Source organism: Egretta garzetta, unplaced genomic scaffold (assembly GCF_000687185.1).
Source record: "Egretta garzetta isolate BGI_Z169 unplaced genomic scaffold, ASM68718v1 scaffold59, whole genome shotgun sequence".
Lineage (NCBI taxonomy): Eukaryota > Metazoa > Chordata > Aves > Pelecaniformes > Ardeidae > Egretta > Egretta garzetta.
In genome coordinates, this window is record NW_009267230.1 from 3126084 (window position 1) to 3149451 (window position 23368).

A 23368-nucleotide genomic window follows, 5' to 3' on the forward strand; every position below is an offset into this window, starting at 1 on the left:
ACACCACTCTAATGCAGAATGAAGCTAAAATTGGACCTGTGTTGACTGATGCACTTAATCAGATACTGCTGCTGAGTGCGTCTGCCGCTCATTACCACTTAGGCTGGAAAGATGGAATGACAAATGTTCTGGGCCACTGGCATCAGGAGGTACACAGAGAACAACATCGTGGGAAACAGCTATGCCTGGAGCTGCCTACATTTTGCAGCCATAATTTTCATTCTGCCTGCATGTTCTTACTTTTTTTCCCAGGCTTTGAGGCCAAGTCAATAAGGGACAATGAAAAATTATAGCTGCATATGATGCTGTTCTAGGAGTACATTACTCAACATCATTTGAACTTTCCATGCTCATTCACTCAGTAACTTCAGTGGCTGGTTCCTCTTATTTTGGTGAAAACTTTAATTGATGGATTACAAGAATAAGGTGACTTTCCTACGAATTAATCTAGCAGTTCATAAAACGGCATCTGAAAACAATTTAACTTACAGCACAATTATATTTTAATTGGATGAAAAACAAGTATATTCTAAAACAGAATACATCTCACTGGAAAAAAAATTTGCAGATTCAAAATTCCGAGTGAATTATGCCTATGTCTTAATGTCTCTCACCAAACAATTTAAGAACTGTTGACATAAGAATGAGAGAGAAATGCAGTCTTGGGGAGCCACTATGATGCAAAAGAGAATTTAAACATATGGGCTTTATTAATAAATTTTTTTTCTTTCTACATTTCTATACGAAAATTGATTTGAACAAAATTAATGCAAATAACTGAAAGTGACATCTCGAAGTTGTTGTCTGTGCATTGTCAGGGTTGATCTGCCTTCCGGAAAACTTAGCCTAGTAATACCAGAAGCACTTGACTCAGACTCCAAAAATTTCTGTTGATGTTCCCTAAATTTCATTCACATAATAATGAAGTAAAACCAAGCTGGTTATATGCTGGTCATCAGAGGTCACCAACCTGCTTAAGTCAGGAATAAGAACAAGGCTAAAAGGCTACAAGGATCTTATTCACTACAAGAAAGGCACTGAGGGGCTGGAGCGTGTCCAGAGAAGGGCAACGAAGCTGGTGAGGGGTCTGGAGCCCAAGGCTGATGGGGAGCGGCTGAGGGAACTGGGGGGTGTTCAGCCTGGAAAAGAGGAGGCTGAGGGGAGACCTTATCGCCCTCCACAACTGCCTGACAGGAAGGTGTAGCGAGGTGGGTGTCTATCTCTTTTGCCAAGTAACAACCAACAGGACAAGAAAAAATGGCCTCAAGTTGCGCCTGGTGAGGTTTAGATTGGACATTAGGAAAAATTTCTTCATGGAAAGGGTTGTCAAGCATTGGAACAGGCTGCCCATGGATGTGGTGAAGTCTCCATCCCTGGAGGTATTTAAAAGGTGGGTAGACATGGTGCTTAGGGACATGGTTTAGTGGTGGACTTGACAATGTTATGTTAGTGGTTGGACTCAATGATCTTAAGGGTCTTTTGCAACCTAAATGTTTCTATTATTCTATTCCCTAAGCTTGCATGCTGCAGGTAATTTTGTGCAGGCACTACATAATTCAGCAGTGAAAGAAAGCGTTGAAACTCTGGAAGGATATATTTTGTGGAGCTTCTTGGACATATGGACAGGAAGACAGTTATGAATCATCAGGATCCAGAAATCAGCAGTACAGGTCTCCGGAGTGCCCATTAGTTCTTCAGAGTTATCTAAGTGATTTCCACAACAGGCACTCACTCATTGCAGGCTGCCCTAATGCCAAGCTTCAAGAGTTGGTGAGAATGTAGGAATGGTGGACAGAGAGTATCAATGCAAGGAAAGGCAACAGAGAAAAGCAAAACAATGCTGGAGGAGACAAAGGACAGGAAAGGCCCACTAAGGGTTGTAATTCCAAGGATTTTGGCAGTGGGAGTGATTTAGACGGGAAACTTTGCTCTTTGCATGGATTGGGTTAAGAGAGCAACGTGGTTTTCAAGCTGTGCAGATTGCAGCCAGCCACTACAGGGACTCAGGAGGCATCTGAAAGAGGCTTCCACCTCCTGGGCTTTAATAAGCTTGTGTACCCAGCAGCAGGCTGAGTGCTGTACCACAGGGACTGGGGAGAGCTATTCCTCTTCAGCAAAAGCCATTAAAGCAGCTTATGTACCCACACTTAGATTTTTAAATTTGCAATACTAACTGAGTCTAAAACTGGTGAACATTAGCAACCTTCTCTTCAAGAAAGAATGACTGAGAATAATGACATTTGATTCAGGGATTATAAGTAAACTGCACATTTTCCTGTGCAAAAATTTTACTTCAGAAATGTTGTGCAGCTCCTCTTTTATCAGACACCGAATTCTGCATGGTACAGATACCTATCAAAGTCCTAAAATGAAGAAACATTTTGTTCTGTTCCCCAGCAGAACCACAAGCTGAAGTACAGCAAAGGAGACAGGTAAGTCAGCACAACGCTGTTCTCCGGTCCGTAACACGTGCTTCCTTCCACGCTGGTCCATCTGCCAGCTAGGGTGTAAAGTCTCCTGTGATTTGACCGGGGATGATACAGCTGCAGACCACAAGGGGAGGGTTTGGGATTTCCCCTGAAGGAAAACAAGAGGCCTCTCTTCCCATTTGCAGTCTTGCTCAGGTCTCTGGAAATACCTCAAGATTTCCCTATGTCTCCCCAGAGAGGACAGACTGCTGCTCCATACACCCAAGAGGCGCATATTGGCTTTTTCAGCCTTGCAACAACTAAAGAAGGACTCCCTCCATGCAGACACCCTTCATAAAATCCTCCCTGTACTGTCACTATCACAACAAAACCAATATGCCCAGCACTATTTTGTCTGTTTATGCTCCTCCATGCAGAATCAGAAATGTAGGGTGTGTTTAAGAGCCTCCTCTTAGGTCTCCAAGAGAGGACCTGTGCACCACAGGAACTCTTCTCTGGTCCATCATTTCCCTTCAGTAAACACAGCAAAACCGAGTCATTTGCATCACTCTGTGCTTGCAAATGATCAGTACAGAACCAGCTGGGACCAGCTGCTCCTGCCTCCTCTCCCAGAGGGATAGAAAGTCAGAGGCAAACATGGACAGGCAGCACAGAGCAGATGCGAGATGCCACCACCCCTCTGTTTATCCAGCCTGTTAGGTGGTCCCATAACAGGATGCAGCCTCCCTGCGGGCTGCGACCCTGCTCCAGCTCAGCTTCACCCTCATAAAGAAAATTCCAAGTTAACAAGAACTGAACCTCAGCAGTTTGGTTTGCAACTGTCTGTGATAAGCATGGCTGCCGAACTAAAGCTATTTCACATCACCTCTGTCCTCCTGCTTGGCCTGATCTCTTTGCATTCTTCTGCACCTCTTGCCCTAACTGCACCTCTTCTCTTCCTGAAACACCACCCAACTCCCCTTGCTGAATACTCTGCAAGGTTCCAACTCAGTTGTGACTCCCATGAGCAAGCCCAGGCATCCTGAACCCCTCTTGTCATTTTTAGGGCCAACTCTCTATCTTCCAGGTGTCAGCACACTCTGCTCCACTGCCTCTGCTCTGCTTGGACTTGCTCTGGGAAAGTGCTGCTCAGCTCATCCCCCAGGAAGGTCCAGACAGGTGTTACAGTCAAAACCAGCAAGAAGACAGTTGTGCCCGTCAGACCTTCTTGTGAATTAATTATCCATATTCTCCTGGCTAAAAAGCTGAATCATGGAGAGATTTTTCAGCTGAAAGAACTTTACAAGTGGTCAATTTTGTCAGCTCTATTTGTGATACGAGCGTTACAAAATACATTAATTCAGGATATGACTCCAGGTCAAAAGCTTGAGCTAAAATCTGCCACATCCAAGGTGAACTGCGGAATGAATTGCATGAAATTACATACTGGGACAGGGCCCAGTTCTCTCTACATGGGCTGGCTGAGGACAGAACAGACTCAAAAAATATTTAGAGAGCAAAACAGGTCCTCTAAGTTGCATCAGAACTACTTAAGTCACCAAGAGGTATGAGGTCTTTCTCTCTCCCAAGCCCATAGCACCCCCTTCCAGACATCCTACTGGGTACCATGCATGAATGCTATCTATATATATTGAGTCTCTACAGAAAACCTAACAGCTATTGAGTAGCTGCTCTGGGGCAGTCTCTTGCAGTTAACCAAGGAGTTTCATGTTCTCTGTATAAAGCCTGCTGCTATGAGGAGGGCTCAGTCTAAATAGGTTCTGTAAAAAACCAGAAACTTAACAATATTCCATAATAATTGACTGTCACTAGCTTCGAAATCACACTGTATGTTAAAAACACTGAGCAAATTTGCTCTTCATTATCTCTACTGACTTCTGGAAGTCAATGGCAGTTCTTTCCATCTCAGTTATTATTACTAGAAATAGTCATTTTTGCAGAGTTTTTTGCACTTGGGCAATATTACCAGCACATTGATCCTCTACCTTATAGATACTTACCTCACTGTTTTCTCCACATAGAGATTATTTTTTATAGCACCTTAAAAGGCACCTCTCTTTATAATTCTAGTATTTGCTTCATTCACTCCCCGGCAAAAAGGGAACAAAAGCTGATGGTATTTGTGTGGTAACAGACTGGAAAAAATGTGGCAAGAGATTAAATGTAGCAGACCGACCGACCGAACTAACTAACCCCCCCCGAGCATGACGTTATATGGTATGGAATAGCCCTTTGGTCAGTTTGGGTTAGCTGTGCTAGCTGTGCTCCCTCCCAGCTTGTTATGCACCTGGCCGAGCAGGAGAAGCTCAAAAAGTCCTTGAGTAGTCTGAGCACTACATGGCAACAGCTGAAAACATCAGTGTGTTATCAACATTCTTCTGGTACTAAATCCAAAACACAGCACTATGCTAGCTACTGTGAAGAAAATTAACTCTATCCCAGCCGAAACCAGGACATACCAGCACATTGATCCTCTACCTTATAGATACTTACCTCACTGTTTTCTCCACATAGAGATTATTTTTTATAGCACCTTAAAAGGCACCTCTCTTTATAATTCTAGTATTTGCTTCATTCACTCCCCGGCAAAAAGGGAACAAAAGCTGATGGTATTTGTGTGGTAACAGACTGGAAAAAATGTGGCAAGAGATTAAATGTAGCAGTGGCATACAGTATAGCTCATACTTGTTATTTAATGAGTTTTAACTATTAAAGTTGAGCCCCTTAAGTTACAGACTGTCTGAACTGTTCTGTAGCAGTGTTTCTTGACCTTGAATCACCTACAAAACCCCCATTTCTACACATATGAGTAAGCGAACAAAGTAAAAGCCACAACTGATCACTCAAAGTTTAGCCAATTTTTAGCTGGACATAAATGAAAACTGCACAAATGTGGCAGTGTGGTCCCCACCATGTAAGCAGTAGCCACCAGTGGGAGTTCCTGATGGCTGCATCCAGCTTATGCCAGACCTTGGGGACGAGTGGCAACTCAGTAGCCAAAGGCTGTCCGGACCAGGGACCACTATAAACAGCGGACAGCCCAGGGCCCGTTGACATCTCCTGACGGCAGCAGGCTGCATGCCAGGATCTCCCCTTCAGTAGGGACGCCTCTCAGGAATACTCCCCGAGGCTGAAAGATTACTTGCTGCAACACATCCTTGGTAAGTGACTATAGCATGCTAAATTCTGAAATCTTGTTCAACTTGTTCATCAATGACCTGGACGAGGGGATAGAGTGTACCCTCAGCAAGTTCGCTGATGACACAAAACTGGGAGGAGTGGCTGATACGCCGGAAGGCTGTGCTGCCATTCAGCGGGACCTGGACAGGCTGGAGAGCTGGGCAAAGAGGAACTTGATGAAGTTCAACAAGAGCAAGTGTCGAGTGCTGCACCTGGGGAGGTCGAACCCCATGCACCATTACAGGCTGGGGGATGACCTGCTAGATAGCAGCTCTGCTGAGAGGGACCTGGGAGTCTTGGTGGACAATAAGCTGACCATGAGCCAGCAATGTGCCCTTGTTGCCAAGAAGGCCAATGGTATCCTGGGGTGTCCCCTACGAGGAAAGGCTGAGAGAGTTGGGCTTGTTCAGCCTGAAGAAGAGAAGACTGAGAGGGGATCTCATCAACGCATACAAATATCTTAAGGGCGGAAGTCAAGAGGACGGAAGCAGTCTGTTTGCAGTGGTGTCCAGCGACAGGACTAGGGGCAATGGATGGAAACTGAAACACGAGAGGTTTCAGTTGAATATGAGGAAGAACTTCTTCACTCTGAGGGTGGCAGAGCACTGGAACAGGCTGCCCAGGGAGGTTGTGGAGTCTCCTTCTCTGGAGATATTCAAAGCCCGCCTGGATGAAGTCCTGTGTAGCATGCTCTAGGTGAGCCTGCTTTAGCAGGGGGGTTGGACTAGATGATCTCCTGAGGTCCCTTCCAACCCTTACGATTCTGTGATTCTGTGATCTAGTCGAACCCCCCTGCTAAAGCAGGTTCACCCAGAGCAGGTAAAGAAGTTTTTCCTCATATTCAACTGAAACCTCTTATGCTTCAGTTTGTGCCCATTGCCCCTTGTCCTGTCACTGGGCACCACTGCAAAGAGTCTGGCTCTGTCCTCGTGACATCCACCCTTAAGATATTTGTATGTGTTGATGAGACCCCATCTCAGTCTTCTCTTCTTCAGGCTGAACAAGCTCAGCTCTCTCAGCCTTTCCTCATAGGGGAGGTGCTCCAGTCCCCTCATCATCTTTGTAGCCCTCCTCTAGACTCTCTCTAGGAGTTCCTAATCGTTCTTGAACTGGGGAGCCCAGAACTGGACGCAGCACTCCAGGTGGGGTCTCACCAGGGCAGAGTAGAGGGGGAGGAGAACCTCCCTCGACCTGCTGGCCACGGTCCTCTTGATGCGCCCCAGGATGCCACTTACTTTCTTGGCAACAAGGGCACACTACTGGCTCATGGTGAGCTTGTCGTCCACCAGGACTCCCAGGTCCCTCTCAGCAGAGCTGCTTTCCAGCAGGTCAACCCCCAGCCTGTACTGGTGCATGGGGTTAAACCTCCCCAGGTGCAGCACTCAACACTTGCCCCTGTTGAACTTCATCAGGTTCCTCTCCGCCCAACTCTCCAGCCTGTCCAGGTCAGTCAGGCAACTGAAACTATTCACAGATTAGTGTTGACACCTTAAACTTAATTAAGTCAAAGAAACACTGTAAAGTCAAATGACCAACCCCTGGCCATACCTCAGCAGCTGTAACCAGAAATCACTCCTGAACACTCACTTCTATATTTCCATATGGAGAAGCAATCCCCATACACTCCTATTCGACTTTTATATTTTGGAGTGACAAGGAACTGCACTACTCTAATAAAAACTGGCTTATTCCTTCTTGAACCTCAGCTATAAAAAACTGACACCTTTGGCTTTCTGTGAACGACATCCTTATATTTCTAAGCTATCCTTTCGGCAGCCTTGCTGTCCCTAGAGAGGTGGTCTGCCAGGCACAGAGCACCCACCACTACCTTGGTTTCTCCCCAGGTGAGGTGCTTTTTGTGTACCATGGATAGATAATGACACTCCTGAAGCTTCATGGAGCAAAATGGCACTCTACCCTCTCAAGTCCTCTCCTTCTCACCAGAAAAATAAAATAACTTGCCCTATCATGCTTTTCCTACCTTGGGAAGTTAAATGTGGTCAGGGAACAAATGCACCCAGGCACTGGAACTTGTTTGCCTGTTCTTTTAAAGTGGATGATTCCCATCACAGCCTCAGTAATGTCCAACAAGCATGCTCTTAGTCAACTCCTGAGCGTGGCACAGGAGTGGACACAGGCCCAGGAATCCCTCTCGGTAGTCAAGATCTGAACCACTCTGTTCAGGAGGCTGAGAAAATTTAATCTATGCACACAGACTGTCCTGTGCTACTTGGCAGCAACGCCAAAGAATACCGGAGTATTTAATTTATTGGCACAGATATGATCTCATTGTGTAGGAACAGTGTTTGCCATGAATATCTACAGTGTTACAAGTAGGAGAGTAAATGCTAGCTCAGCACTCACCTTACAGATCATATACAATAAAACCGAATAGTAAATATTAAAAAAAAAAAGTGTTTGGAATACCACTGGCATCTTTTAAACAAAATTTTTCAAGCGAAGTTGTTAAACAGGATGTCCATTTATGTTCATGATGTAAACTGCCTGCCTTTGCAACTGTTCTATGTTTACAATGTCAGGGGTTTTGCTACACATTCTAGCATTGGATTAGTATTTTCAGGATATCTTTATCATTCAGTAACTCAAATATGTTCACATTTCTAAAAAAATAATAGTTTCTAGTTCAGTTTTCAAAATGTACAGCTTCAACTGTGACATGCTGCAAACAACCTCTTTCAGGTTGTCATCAGAGAGGTTACTGGATACCCATACATGTGGGAACTGGGGAACTTAGCTGAAACCGCCCCAGCTGGCATCCCCTTACTCTTCGGCACTACCGCTACAAAAACTCTGAGTAGATTTCAAGACAGATTCACATACTTTACCTTTTCCAGATGTGAAAATAAGTCAAGAATTCAGCTAAAAATATAATTTCAAGACTGGATTTGAGAGTTATCCAGCTGTAACATGACAGTCCAATTATAAAGCACTAGACAGAAATAAATTATTTCATGTACAAACATAAACCAGGTAAAATTAGGAAAAAAAATGGTTCTAGACAGATCTTTGTCTTAGTATTTGCAGAATTGACTGGTTAAGAAATAATTTGAGCCTAGGTCTTAAGTGTCTAAGTAAAAATGTATACAGATACATTTACATAAATTAAGAAAGCATCCATTCACATATACATGGGATTATTTCACTGAGCACTGACAATGAGATTTTCCTGGTCTTATAACCAATAGTTTACAAATTGGCTCTTAGCTGCCTTGAGATCCTGACTTAAAACACAAAAGATCAGGAGAATACTGAGGAAATAATCTAGATTACACTTTCCTTTTTTTCTGCATGTTAGCTTAGGTCTATTAACATAGAAGACAACCCCATTTTTTTCAAAACTTACCAGAAGGTATCCTCTGCACCAGCCATAAAAATACGTACTGTATGTGGTATCCACATCAAAGAAAACGTATCATACAATTCTTCAGCAAAACACACACAGGAGATGGAAAATACTTAAAACCCCAAAATAAAGTATTTGAAGCTCCCCTTATAACTTTTAAACAAAACTTTTTCAGTCACCGGAGGAGCTGAATAGAAGGTCCATTAGTGTTCCTTATATAAATTGCCAGGCTTTGTTTTAACATTTGTTTTAACAGGCATTTCAACATTTAATTTAGCTCATGGATATAAACACATTGCTCTTCACCTTTTTTTTTTCCCCTAAACCAGTTTCTTACAGTTAATAGGTAGTGTGTACTAAGAGGACTGGAAAGGGGGTTTAAAAGCTAAAAAGTGAGACAGTAATCAGTGCTTTCCAAATACTCCAAAACCCAGTCAAAAAACCAGTGTCCTTGGCTGTTAGCATAGCAGAGATGAAACCCCAGTTTGGCATTTGTATTAACTATTTTATGTGTTACTGCTGTTCTTGGGAATTCTCCAATGCTTTCATTCTGGAAACTGTTACCTGCTCACTAATTCAGCTAAAGGTAAGTTTAAACAAGACTAACCAGAAATTATGGCAGCACCCTGGATGTGGCACAGCAGACAGGCTGAGACCCCACAGAATTCAAGTCACGGTGCCAGACCCGCATGAGAATTGAGAAAAATTAGTCTACGCTGAGAGCCCCGTGTTGTCAGAGCCAGCTTAGATGTGCTCCTAGTGCCCTTCACCCACAGCAGCTCTGCAGATCCAGAAGGACCAGCTGCCTCCACGCTGTCCCCTGCGAGGGGGGGGCTTTAACATACCGTGCTGGATCAGGCAGCACCCTTAGAGAGCACATAAAGCTGACCTGTGCTTCCAAAATGAAGTGTGATCCAACACCCCCTGGCAAACACGTCTTAGCTGACAGTTCTGCTTCACCTCTTCCAGGCTGTCACTGTGCCCGTCCCACTCTCATTTTGGGAGCTTCAGATCTCCTGGAAATGTGGGAGAACCGGAGTGATTTCCATAGCAAAACCCAAGCCTAGGGGTATATCCAGAAGCATCTTAAACCATTTCACCCACTACCATTGAGTTTTACTACGTAAAAGCCTGGAAATGACAAATCGTTCTGAAGATGCCAATAATAATATTCATAAAGCATTTATCTGAACTAACAGAGGAAACAGATGCGTAATGCCATTAATTTTATAACAGAACTGATTAGCTATTGTAATGAACGGCACAAGTCCTGATGTTTGCCTTCCAACATTACATTTACAGGATTTATATTTCAACTGCTTTTTTTTTCCCTTTCATTCCTTCCTCTAGAATTATGGAGAGAATAGTACTTTTTTGAGACATCACTCAAAGCTATCATAACTTATTTTCATTATGAAATGAGGACTGAGGAGCAGGATGAGCATGAGCCATTATGGGGGTGCAAGGGTGAAAGATGGAGACAATGGCTGGATCCTATTCCTTTGCTCATCAGCCATCCTTAGAAACACCTGTCCTGGTTTCAGCTGGGTTAAGAGTTAATTTTCTTCCTAGTAGCTGGCATACTGCTGCATTTTGGATTTAGTGTGAGAATAATGCTGATAACTCACTGATGTTTTAGTTGTTGCTCAGCAGTGCTTACACTAAGTCAAGGACTTTTCAGCTTCTCATACTGCCCTTCAGTGAGAAGGCTGGAGGTGCACAAGAAGCTGGGAGGGGGCACAGCCAGGACAGCTGACCCCAACTGCCCAAAGGGCTACTCCATACCATATGACGTCATGCTCAATATATTACCTGGGGGAAATCAGCCAGGGGGCAGCGATCACTGCTTGGGGATGGGCTGGGTGTCAGTCGGTGGGTGGTGAGAGGTTGCATCTCTTGTTTTTCCTGGGTTTTATTCCCTTCCGCCCCATTTTACTTTTCAATTACAATTTTTATTATTATTTTTATTTTATTTCAATTACTAAACTGTTCTTATCATAACCCACACATTTTGTTACTTTTGCTCTTCAGATTCCCTCCCCGGTCCCAACAGGGTGGGGAGGGTGAGCGAGCAGCTGTGTGGGGCTTGGCTGCCGACTGGGGTTAAACCACGACAACACCCAAACCAGACACATACTTCCCTAAAATACTGTAGCCCATTCAATCTTTTTGGCACCATCACATGAGATGAAATTTGAAAACAAGATGGGGGAGTGGACAGTGCTAGATGGCAGATGTCAAGTTGGTGAAATTCTGTGCCTCATTTTCCCCATCTCCCAATCCTCATGCACCTGTCTCCAGACACACAGGCCAAGTTCTCATGAATGCATCATCCATCAGTAAGTGAACATTCCTAGCACAACAGTTTGTTATACATGGAAGATAGCCATTACAGTTCACTTGTAATTCCAGAAACTTCAATTGTTTAAGAAAAAAAACCCAACTCAGTTTTAAATGTTCCAAAGATAGTTTAAGAAATGTAAAGTACCCCAACTAAATTAATGTGTAATGTCTGTATTGTGAAAGAGAAATGGCTGCTCACAGAATAGGTCTTTGAAGTGATAGTTAAACTATGCCTTTTGATTAGTTTGGGAAGGAAGAGAAAGACAGTCTGGAATTAATCTTGAAATGAAATGCTATTCTTTCAAGGTTTGATATGGTATCTTTAAGAAATGCTGCATATGCTATAACCTTCTTATCTCTGGGCTTATACAACAGTTTATTTGGCCTTTCTCTGGACCAGCTGTTGTTTTTCCCATTCCATTTCTCCACTGTGTATAAAATATACCAATCCCACTAGCAAGCTCAAAGGAAAAAAACACATGCTAGCATTTTGAGAGACCTCCTCATCCTTGGCTGAGGCCAAGTATCTTGTATTCCACATGATGTTACTAAGCAATACAGCCTTCAAAGCCTCAGCCACAACCCTGCTGTGCTTCTGCAGCAAACATCAGCAGTGCAGAAGGGGCTCTTACAGGTGAGGACTTCCCCCTGAGCCTGGGCTGAGAAGGGGTTGGTCAGTCTGGGAGTTACTGAAATGCTAATAGGACATCTTGAAAATCTCAGGCATATGACTGCTTTTAATGTTTTCTGTTCTTAGAAGCAGGTCCCAATAACAACATTTTCCAGCTTCATGAAATTCTGAAAGAGGACCATGGAGGTTCTCCTGTTCCAACTCAGCACACAAGATTTCATTTTGCCTGATTAAGCCCCTGAAGAGGCACCCATGCACAGCCACTGAAACAGCAGAGCAGGGAAAGCCCATCACCCAGCTACTCTGTCCTGCAACTGGGGAGAGGTGACAAAGGCATCTGTAAACTGCTAGAAGGAGCAAGGGGAGGAACAGTGCAAATAACATTGAGATGCCTCAGGGGAGGCAGCCGACAGCATCTTTGCATGTGAGAGATGTCTCCTGCCACCAGGCACCTCACACGAGCAGTCCTGTTAGGGTAACACCATCTTGGGGTGACTGGTGCCATTCTCAGTTCTTCATGAGTACCACTGCATGGGCTAAAGGATGTTTCCAGTTTTACCCAGAGTTCCGAGAGTGACTTTTTCTTTTGATTCTGGTTTCCTATCATAGACTGATTGTCAGGGGCATTATAACCTGTTGGCTGTCATGATCCCATTAATTTGCTTCCACTTTTGTCATGCATAGGATGGAGGTTCATCAGTAACACCGGCTGTAATTAAGTGGACTCCCTGTGGTTTGCTGCCTACAGAAAACTATGCCAGAATCCTTCACAGACAGGAGCCATTGGGGCTCCCACACTAAAATGCCAAGAAGTTTGAGAGTGTTTGCTTAGAACCCAGTCTGAGCTTTGAAATTTGCACTACCGTGGAAAAAGAATCAAGCAAAGCCCTGCCAACAGACTCAGCCTCTATTATTTCCTAAGTGACAATCTCAGTTTTCGTTTGCAGAAAGTCCCTGGCTCCTCTTCTCTCCAGGTAGCCTTGAAATTATAAAGGTATGTAAATGCATTGTACCAGAAAGAGTGAAAAATGCAGACAGGTTTGCCTGAAAGAAACATCACTTCACACACATCAAAAACCAGTATGATTAATTATAGCTTAAGGAGAGAAAAATATTCCAAGAATGGATAATTATGGATAAAACCAGGTTACATCTATCAGCTGGGGAAGGGTCTGTTTAGTAATCCATTCCCCAATGTTAAGGCTATCTCTGCTTGCACAACTTTTAGCTGCCTTCCAATGTCACCAGTCCACACTTTGCAGGAAACTCCCTTCTTTTACTGCCCTTCTTCCCTGTTACCTCCATGGCAGATGAAATTTCATCCCTCTCATCTCCTTCCATCTCCGCTGAGGCAGACCTGACTGACAGAAGTACCTTATGATGGGCAATGGGTGCAATGGGATACTGAAAAGAAAATACCATAAAGCAGAGAGTGGTTCAGCGAATATTTTACCTGGAGAATGTCAGGCAAATAATACAGAAAATGTCAGGAATGATCCCTTGTTAAAACTGCAGCACCTGAAAGAAGACTTTGATCCAAATCCAAACCTCCACAGAGCTGAGAGGAATCCATACCGAGGGCTCAACTGACAACAGTGCAGATCAGAGAGGAAGGAACACGATTTGGCTTGTTTCAGAGCTCAGGCAGGCAAGAAACTTGCTGCTAAGTCTAACTTTGGCAGAATGGAAGACTCAGATCAAAGCTGTGTTTTAATTGTGTTTTAAAAGTATTTAAAATACAAAAATATCTCTCTCTGCAGCTTCAAGTCAAACACTGTTTTGCAGCTGAGAAAAATATTAGACAAGCCTTTTTAAAAATGAGCATAAATGAGAGACAGGAAGGACTTAGAACATTTTTTTTCAAGAAATGAATAAAAGACATCAAGGCTTTGGACCTTCTGTTTTGCACAAAGACTCGTTTTGGGGCAGTGTTTCTTGAGACTGATTAGAAAAGTTTAGAAGATTCTCTAATTTAACAGTCTAATTCATGTGCACAAAGACTTCATCATCAGTTGTTGAAAGATGACAGGAATACGTAGTTTTTTCAGCTAAGCCACCTGATTGCATGTTGTTTGCTGAAGTAAGTTTAAGTTGAATATTTGCAAGCAAAGAAAAACAGGAAGTGTAGAAGAAATCATGGCAAAAAAATCAATATTCTCTTTTATGCACTTTCATATAGAAACTTGGACATGCAACAAATGGTTCCACAAAGTCTTCAACCAAGTGCAGTATTTAAGGGCATCAACTAAAACCATTCACTATACTTTTTAGCATAGCAATCTTCTGGCCACTTTTTTTTTGCATAAAGGTGGATGCCTACTTCTGTTGGACAATTCTTTTTTCTAGAAAAAGGTTGTGTGTAATTCTGTACGATCTTTAAGTGAATAGTGTCCCTCCAGTCCATTATTCACATACATTTTTTTCAGAACAGTTCAGAAATAGCACACAGTAAAGAGGTATTATTTGCAAAGATACCCTGCAACAGGTAATCTTTACACAGGCACCGTGAAACTGAGGAACAAAACTCAATCTACTATAAGTCTTTCACAACAAATCGAATCCAGCTACCAAGTCCAGTAGCTCACTAAATCCCTGTTGAGGCAGATCCTTATTTTCAATGAGTAAACATAAAATCAGTCCAGATATAAAGGGGTGTGTCAGAATGACATCCTGAACTCAAAGGATGCCCTCTGCAGACTGCTGTCTAGTGAAATTGCGTCTACTAAACACAACGTCCCAAGCTACTCAACATTGCCAGAAATTCATTATGAGAATGGTCCCCACAAGCACCCATCACTGGAGTTGAGAACTCCATCTTACACACAGCAGATAATCAGGAGTGCAGAACAGAATCTGTGCACCCCAGAACACGCTACCGAGTAACTGTGTGTGGTGTGGGATAAGTCCAGATACAGCCCCGCTTCTTCCTAAAATGGAGAGAGCTTACAGTTCTCTAAAAGAAGGCTGAAGTAGCAGTGGATAGAAAAAAATCTTATAACCTCCTAAATTACACAGTTCCTCTCATTCCCAACTAATCATAAAGCTAAAAGCTATGCTGAGAGGAGTATTACGATCTCCTTTTAACTACAATTCATCCAGAAGAGTCTCTCCAAGTACACAAAATTAATCCAGGTTCAAGCAGATGCTGGGAGCATGAGGCGAAGAACACCAGCCCCAAGCAAGGAGTGGGCAAACTGCAAGGACACTGTGTTTCATGCAGAAAAACGATGCTCAGACACCTGTTTAAAGTGGGTCACATATGACAGGAGGCTGCCAGAGGCTCATCAGGGACATGCAGACTTCGGAGAAACTAATTGTGAGCACTGAGCCCATATCAGTGCATTAGCCCCCCAGCACAAGTCCAGCACTTCTCAGAAGAATTAGAAATCTGTGATCTGCCCAGAAATAATAAGGTAATTGTAGTTTCTTTTTATAAAGTTCAGAGAGAGTTCAGTATGACTGAGAAATCTGGCACTAACCAGACTGAAGGCTGAGCAGCTTTGCCAATACTACTCCATTAATGGGTCAAGTGTTCTGAGCAAATTTTCAAACTCCTGCAACAAAAATGTTTCCTAAATGCAGCTTAGCTTTCTGGGTTTTCTATTTCAACTGTGGGAATAAGGTTTACAGTTGTTCAAGGCTACTGTTGTCCTACAAAAGAGAAACGGATGGCATCTGACATGTAGCAGTTTAAAGCTTGCTATTGCTCCCTGAATCAATACTGCAGCAATTTAACATTTACATTACTAAAGCATTTATTTACCCAATCAATGGCAATACACAAAAAGCACAAGAGTATCACACACAGTTTGATAAGGAAAGCTGTAGGCACAGGGCAAGAGCAGAATATATTCCTCTATGACAGTACACAGTTAGAAATGCTGAACTAAGTTCAGTCTGGATCCAGACTTTGAATCCTCAATCTGATGAGTGGCTTAAGCAAACTATTTCAATGAAGACATGGAAGGGACCACAGTCTACCCTTTAAACTACAGGAAACCGAGTGCAGTAAGCAAGCATGGTGTAGCAAAACACTATTTCTTTGCAGTGGCACAGAGACTGAACAGAAAGACTCCGCTGAAACACAGTAAAGCAGATTTTTCCCTCCTTATAGTTTTGACTCATATTATTTGGAAAATGGGCTGTCAAAGAACTTTACAATTTATTCAGTCATTGAGTGAGGAAGCATATCACATTTCTAATGGCTTTTGATGGCAACGAGTAACTATTCTCACACTATAACAACAATCTCCTGTTTCCTGTTTTCTCCCTTACCTCCTCCACAACACAAGTACTTGTGGAAAGCACTTTTTTTTCAGTTAGTAGGAGCTAGTGAAATAATGAAAATTAAATTCTAGCAGAAAAGAGAAGATGAGAAAACAATCAGGGACTGAGAAAGCAGGTTCCAGCACTTTGCCAGCATTGAGCTTTCTCTGGCCCCTGTTCAGCAGAGACTTTAGATCCACTTGGAAAAAGTTCTAGTTTTGACTCTGCACTCACTTAACTGGAGAGGGAGAATTGCACAAAACCCCAGTATTTTATTCCTTTCTCCTCTATCAATATTTCTACTGCCTATAAGTACAGCCCAGGCAGCATCCAAGAACAATTCATCCCAAAAGTCAAAGACAACGTCTTAGGAGAGGATGAATCAGCCTTTGATAATGACTGTTCTACTCCACTAATTATAAAAGGACCCAGCTTGTACCACAACTAGCTTAAACTCAAGTATTTAACTGCTAGGCTACTGAAGCTAAGAAATAAGAACCTTCTCCTGTGTCCTTAAAACCTGAAGTTCAAGTAATAATAAACATATCTATTAAGCCTCTGTATGCTAATGAAACTAGAATCGTTTTTATTGCTTAGCAAGGCTACACATTTGCACTTGCTCATTTGTTAGAGGTAATAGGACTTCTGACAGCAAAGTGAAATGAACACAGAAATCTTCTTAAATTCATATGTCAGATGTTAGAAATTCAAAGTGGAAGGATTCTTATCTCTCCAGCACAGAATCCAGAGGTTTTAGAAACAGAAGAGGACTCTTCCTTCTTCTTGAGAAGGAAAGCACAAGACAATGAAAAAAGTCTATCTTCTCTCTGATTAGGTTCTAATAAACTCCAGAGAGCAACTGGAAAAAAAAAAAAAAAAGTCTTCCCAAAACCTGAAAGAAAGTTGGAATCTTTTGCTTTCATTTCATGAGCTTGTTTAGGGGGGAAACAATCTCTTCATACCAGTTAGCAGCAATTGTTTCATCCACTGCTAGAACAAAGCTGCGCTCATGTCTTTGTTTCCCAGGTACACACACCCCCCGCCCCGCCCCGAAATGCTAAATCTCCTGCTGCCTGCACAAGCAGGCACTCACAGTTTTCAGTTCAATGCAGAGTGTTCCGGAGATGAGAGACACTCGATGTACTCCTACAGGCTTTTTGTTTTCTTGTTCCTGCTTCAAAATAGAGGTCATTCTGACTGAATGTATCTATTCACTTTTTTTTTATGGCAAGCATCTTCTAAACAGATTAGTAGAGCCTGTTCGTAGAAAGCAGAGGGATGCAGGGAGAAAGATGCCCTTCATTGAATTAATCTCAGTACCTAGAATTCAATGTGTGAATTTACCATCCCAAGAATAATACTCTCTGTGCTTTGGAGAAACTAAGCAAATTAAGCTGAATAGTAATTGATGTGCTTAAACACAGGATAAACAAATACTGGAAAAATGTCAGCATCATTCTTTAAAAGATATGGAAGCTGCACAGCATGTACTAGGGGTTCTGCCAGCAGCCAAGGCTCTTCCACAATGTTCTTCCAAAAAAAGATAGGCTACCCTTTGAGATTAAAACAGTGTCCTGGGCTTTTTTTGCCTCCCTCTTCCAAGTGGTTAAACAAAGGACTTCACTGTCAAAAGCCAAGACTAACAGTTCACGCTATAAACTTGCAGACAGAAAAATTGAGGAGAACCCTCTGGCAGTATCTAGTTAATCATCAAAAAGCAAGACCATGATTGGATAAAATCCTGCATTCAAACATAACCCTTAGGAAGAATAACAGGCAACTATCTTCTGAAACAGCTTAATAGAGTTCTAGTCACCTGTTAAATGAACTATGCACCAAGCCATCATTCAGAAGAATTAAAAAAGTTTTGCACAGACGATGTTGCTCTGTTTTTTCAGCTCCCCTCACCCCTCTACTCATTTCACACAGCACCCAGCCTCTGTCTCCTCCCTCCCACCCCAGCCTTATCCCATCACAGCTCCATTGAAAAAGTGCTCCAAATGCAGAATTTTCAGCTGTAAGGTTTGTAACTCCTCTGCAGACATGGAGTTGGAGGTCCATGTGTAACCCAAACTAATCCTAACTTCTAATCTGTGTGGAACTCATCTATCAAGTATTTTCAATACCAAAATGAGGGCAAAACATATGACAACTTCTATACACTAAAGCTCCAATGAAGTTTTGTCAGAGATCTGTTTTAATATCCTAAACCTTTCTTTCTGTAGTTATAGCTGACTGCGGCAATCACTGGGTTGCAGTCTGAATAGACTCAACTACTCTTCTTCTAAACGACAGCAACCTGACCACCTCACCAGTCCAAGAAAAAGAAGTCCATCTATCAGTCCCCTTTTTAGCACTGAGTCAGGAAGGGCTCCTTTACACCACTGCATTTTCATTCACAAAACTTTTCTATTTTGCAGCTCACAAACAAACCAATACCTTGTGGTAGACTGCATAAAAACAAACAGAAAGAAACAGGAGGAGATCTCTTCCTATTCTGCAGAAGGAAGGATTCCTTCTCTCTTGCACTGCATCTCAGAGCACTGTCAAGTTTTTAAGATAACCTATTTAGGAAAACAAAACAAATCCCCAAATCTTTAGTTTCCTCTCCTACAGGCATAAATTATTAGAAAAGTTATCTTAAAAGTTCAGGGACACTTTTCATTTATCATTTTTGCTTTGTCTCACACAGATTTCAAATGATACAGTAAGACAGCAGCTTGCAATGTACTGCTACTCTCAAGACTAGCACTCAGTTTTTCATGCAGCTAATGACTGAGTCATGTGGCAATTGCCTAAGCAGCAGCTAGCAGTTGTGCCTATAGCACAAACCTAAGTTTTAATTTACATAATTTATCACAATGCTTGTTCTCCAAATATCTGAAACTGTTAAGGATACTGCAAATTATAAACTAATTAATATAATAATTGCAAGAGCACGGGAATGTAACTGATGCGAAACTATTACTGTACGTAGATGAGACAGACGACAAGCAGGTCGGAGCCTGGAAATTCACATGGTTGTTGCCACAGTAAATGTTGTGAGCACGCTGCACAGAGCTTCTTCCAAGAGGTGACACAGTCCTTGCATTAAAAAAAAGCTTGAAAAAGACTGCACTGGAGGTCAGCATCCTCTACGTATTCCCTCCCACAGTAATTCCTCTCTTTTGATTTTGTATATACAACTGGTCTTCATATTCCTTGCCTGACAAGTTAGTTGTAACTAAAAGATTATTATTATCACCACCCAGCTTTGTGCACTGACTTGAAAGCATCCAGGTGGTTCAACTTTTCCAAGCAAAAATCATCACATTTCAGCCTGGACTGCAAAGGGTTTCCCAAGCATTAGTCTTAGAAATGACTCAATTGCCTTAGCTTAAGTTTAAAAAACAAACAGAATCAGAGCTCAAATAAACAAAAGCAGACACTGTATCATGAATCTCAGCCCACAAGGTTAAAATATTTGATTCCAAAAATCCGTTCCTACAAGAGATATGGCAGGCAACTCTTCATCAGTTAAGCCCCAGCCCGGTGGGGACAAAGCTAGGGCTGAGAATACAGGATGGTCATGATGTTTAATCAGTGAAATAGAATTCGTTTCTACAATTAAATCTGAACTGGAAATTGAAATTGTTTTGTTTTAAAGTGATCCCAAAAGGCATTGTTCTGAGCCATCTGTGATATCATGCAGAACCAATGGTTGTTATATCCTGTCACACAAAGGGCAAAACTGTAATGAAGGAAGCGCTTTCTTTTCGCCATGCATTTTTTCACACTCATTACTTAACTTGTGTGATAGTCAAGCAGATTACTACTTGACCAAAATCAGACATTACCTCTAAAGGCTGAATGAGTCCATTAAACATAGAAACATAAATGACAGTATATTACTTTGTTTATTCCTAAGACATTCCCTTTATTACCACCATGAATAGTTCTGTAGCATTAGACTGGACAACATCAGACAGGCATCAGAGCAAACTTAGCTAGTCTAAGCGATGAAATCTCAGGGAAGCTATAGTCAACTTTTCCCAGCATCCAGGTACAGCCAGTCTTTTTCTGCCTCACTCTGCAGGACTTTGCAGGAAGATACTACACATAAAAAGTGAGAGGTAGCAAGAAAATAAGCAGGCTAGACAAAGCAAATAAACAGCATGATCCCTAGTATCTCCTATCTCCTCTCCATACTTAAAGTTATTGTTCACAGATGTTATTTCATGCATTAAAAAAACCTGAAAGACAGTAGGCCAGAACATTTCCTCATTCTTCATGGGCAAATCAAAACTAACTCCTCTCATTTATCCCAGCAATCATCAGAAGAAACAGAAAATCAGGGACCTATTTTAGATTTAAGCCAAAACAGACATTAACATTAGATGTTCATGGCTTTTCAACTTCAGGCTTATTTGTCTAACAAGTAGGTAAGTTCTTATTTGATGAATAATAACAAGGAACACTGTTCATATTAATTCTTACGGCTTCCCCTTATCCTCACTTACCCAGTATCACAGAATATTGAAGAGGTCCTCCCTAACCATCAGCTTTCTAGTTTCCCCCAGCTATCATTTCACACTGCTCTTGACTAGCAAGCAAGAAATGCAAAGCAGGTCTATGACCAGAAATATAGTGCACTGAGTTGTTGTTTGCTTCTTTAATTTACCAATTCGTATTAAATAGCAATAAAACTTCAGCAGTAATCATGACTGAGGAGTAAAAATCAATGCAAGATCTGTAAATTTTTGTATTAAGTCAATCAAGTAAATGATTCTACTAAATAAAGGAACTCATTTTGTAATTAGGAGATGCCAACTACCCTCTAGATAGACTCTTCCTTTCCAGGATAGTGTGTTAGTTTGTTTTCCCAAAAGGCACGAAGCTGAGTATTATTGCACCACTACTTAAGTTACTTTTACTTATGCTTCTACAAAAACCACCTTGCTGTTGATGCCTTCACTGTCAGAACAACCAAATAAAAGTCTTTAAATATTTTGGTAACTATCACAGAAAATCTAGAAATCCTAAAACCATGGATTAGAGGGGAGATATAGCGTGTCCAGCAGGAGTAGGGAAGTGATCGTGCCCCTGTACTCTGCACTGGGGAGCGGCTGAGGGAACTGGGGGTGTTCAGCCTGGAGAAGAGGAGGCTGAGGGGAGACCTTATCGCCCTCTACAGCTGCCTCACAGGAGGGGGGAGCCAGATGGGGGTCAGCCTCCTCTCCCCGGTAACGGGCGGTAGGATGAGGGCAAATGGTCTGAAGTTGTGCCAGGGCAGGTTTAGGTTGGACATTATGAAAATTTTTTTCACGGAAAGGGTTGTCAAGCATTGGAACGGGCTGCCCAGGGAAGTGAGAGAGTCCCCACCCCTGGAGGTATTCAAAGCCGTGCCGATGAGGTGCTTAGGGACATGGTTTAGTGGTGGGATGGCAGGGTTAGGTTAATGGTTGGACTTGATGATCTTAAAGGTCTTTTCCAACCTAAATGATTCTATGATTCTATGATGTTTTATGTTGAGGGCAGCATTTGCATGGAATGAGAATATTTTACTAAAAATAATGATGACTGCAATTCTCATAATCCCAGAACTACTCAAGAACTCAACTCAAACTCACTGGACAGGTCTGGCTGGAAAAAAAAGTGAGGGGTAGAAAGGATCAACAGTGTGAAACACATATCCCAGAAGCCTTGAGGAGTATTTCGGTCTTCAGAAAGGAACCCAGATGGGTGGCTCCCGGGGTGTTTCGCCTGAGATGCTCTCGTTTTGCATAATCTCTTTTTACAGAATTTTTAAAAAGCCTGGCAGAAGGAAAGGCACACACCACTGGAAAATAAAATCTGCTTAAAAAGATGCAGAAAGCAAATAGGCAGAAATCCAGCAATATTTGTACCATTCAATCCACATGCTTGTACTTTTTCCATCGGGATCGCCCGTCTTCTCCTTAAAGCATTTTGAAGGGTATTCGCTGCATAGATAATATGGGGATGGGGTGTTCCCTCCTTCTGTGGATGCTTTTTAATGGGCTCAATGAAGTAGTCTCCATGGGGCAAATGGAAATATCCAGTCTGAAAATAAGCAGAAAAGAGTTAATCTCTACTGTGTAGTACTGGAAGTCAAAAATAAAATAGACTCTTTTCTTCATCCCTGACCTTTTTATAAGCCAGTCATTATACTGCAGAAATATGAAATCAACAGGTTTTCAGCATTTATTTTGCTGCATACATCAAGGTTGCTTTGTACCTCACAAAGGCGTAACAGTCCAAAGGGGAATAGAAACAATACCTTCTTCCTAATAACCTGAAATCCTGTATACAGAGGCAGAGGCTCCCCTATTTGTACAAAGCCACTGAAAGGTCAAAAGTTAATTTGTCAAACATGATGCACTAGAATGAGTTGCATCTTGTTCTTCTGGTGTTTTGCATCCGTTCCCCCGAGAACAAGCCCTGAATAGAAGCTGTTTCATAAGTGCAAAGCGTAATTCTGCTCCTAGCTGCAATTCCACCATCAGATTACACAACCCATCAAATAGGCTGGGCTGTGTGGTCCCACCCTCGGCTCAAGACTACAAACCCACACGGCCCCCAGGCTTCCGATGAAAACAATCAGTAGCTTTTCATGAGTTACAGCCAGCTATTGTGATCATAAAATAGACCTGCATAACAAAGCCTGTAACATCTCTCATGCTGTAACTTCTGTATCAACCTCCCAGCTTTGACTGAGCTACAGGGCTTTTGCTGTCCATCTGGACTACACAGGATTAGTTTACACCTCCCTCCGCCATGATCTAAGAGACACATGCAACTGTGCATGGCCTTGGTCCCTTGTGTCTCAGCTTTCTTGCAGGGATTACTAACACTGAAAAACCATTGTATAGCCCTTCCACTTCAACATATACAGAGCAGTACTAAATCTAAATCAGAGGATCTAATGACATCCCAGCCCACAGATGGGCTGCAGATGCAACGAGAGGCTGAGGTATCTCACTCCTATGGCTTTATTTCCTCTTCACTTTCTTGCTGTGGCCTCTGCAGCCTTATAGAATCATAGAATCATAGAATCATAGAATGTTTTGGGTTGGAAGGGACCCCTAGAGGTCATCTAGTCCAACCCCCCTGCAGGAGCAGGGACACCGCTAACTAGATCAGGCTGCTCAGAGCCCC

The 23368-nt window shown here is 42.4% G+C and overlaps 1 protein-coding gene across 1 annotated transcript in view; it reads right to left on the reverse strand.

Moving 5' to 3' along the window:
• Positions 1 to 23368, reverse strand: part of ADAMTS12 (ADAM metallopeptidase with thrombospondin type 1 motif 12) — a 178410-nt gene that overhangs the window by 82610 nt on the left and 72432 nt on the right. The window contains exon 4 of the mRNA XM_035902749.1: positions 22099 to 22273. Coding sequence (XP_035758642.1) covers positions 22099 to 22273 — 175 coding nt within the window. The remainder of the gene's footprint in view (positions 1 to 22098; positions 22274 to 23368) is intronic.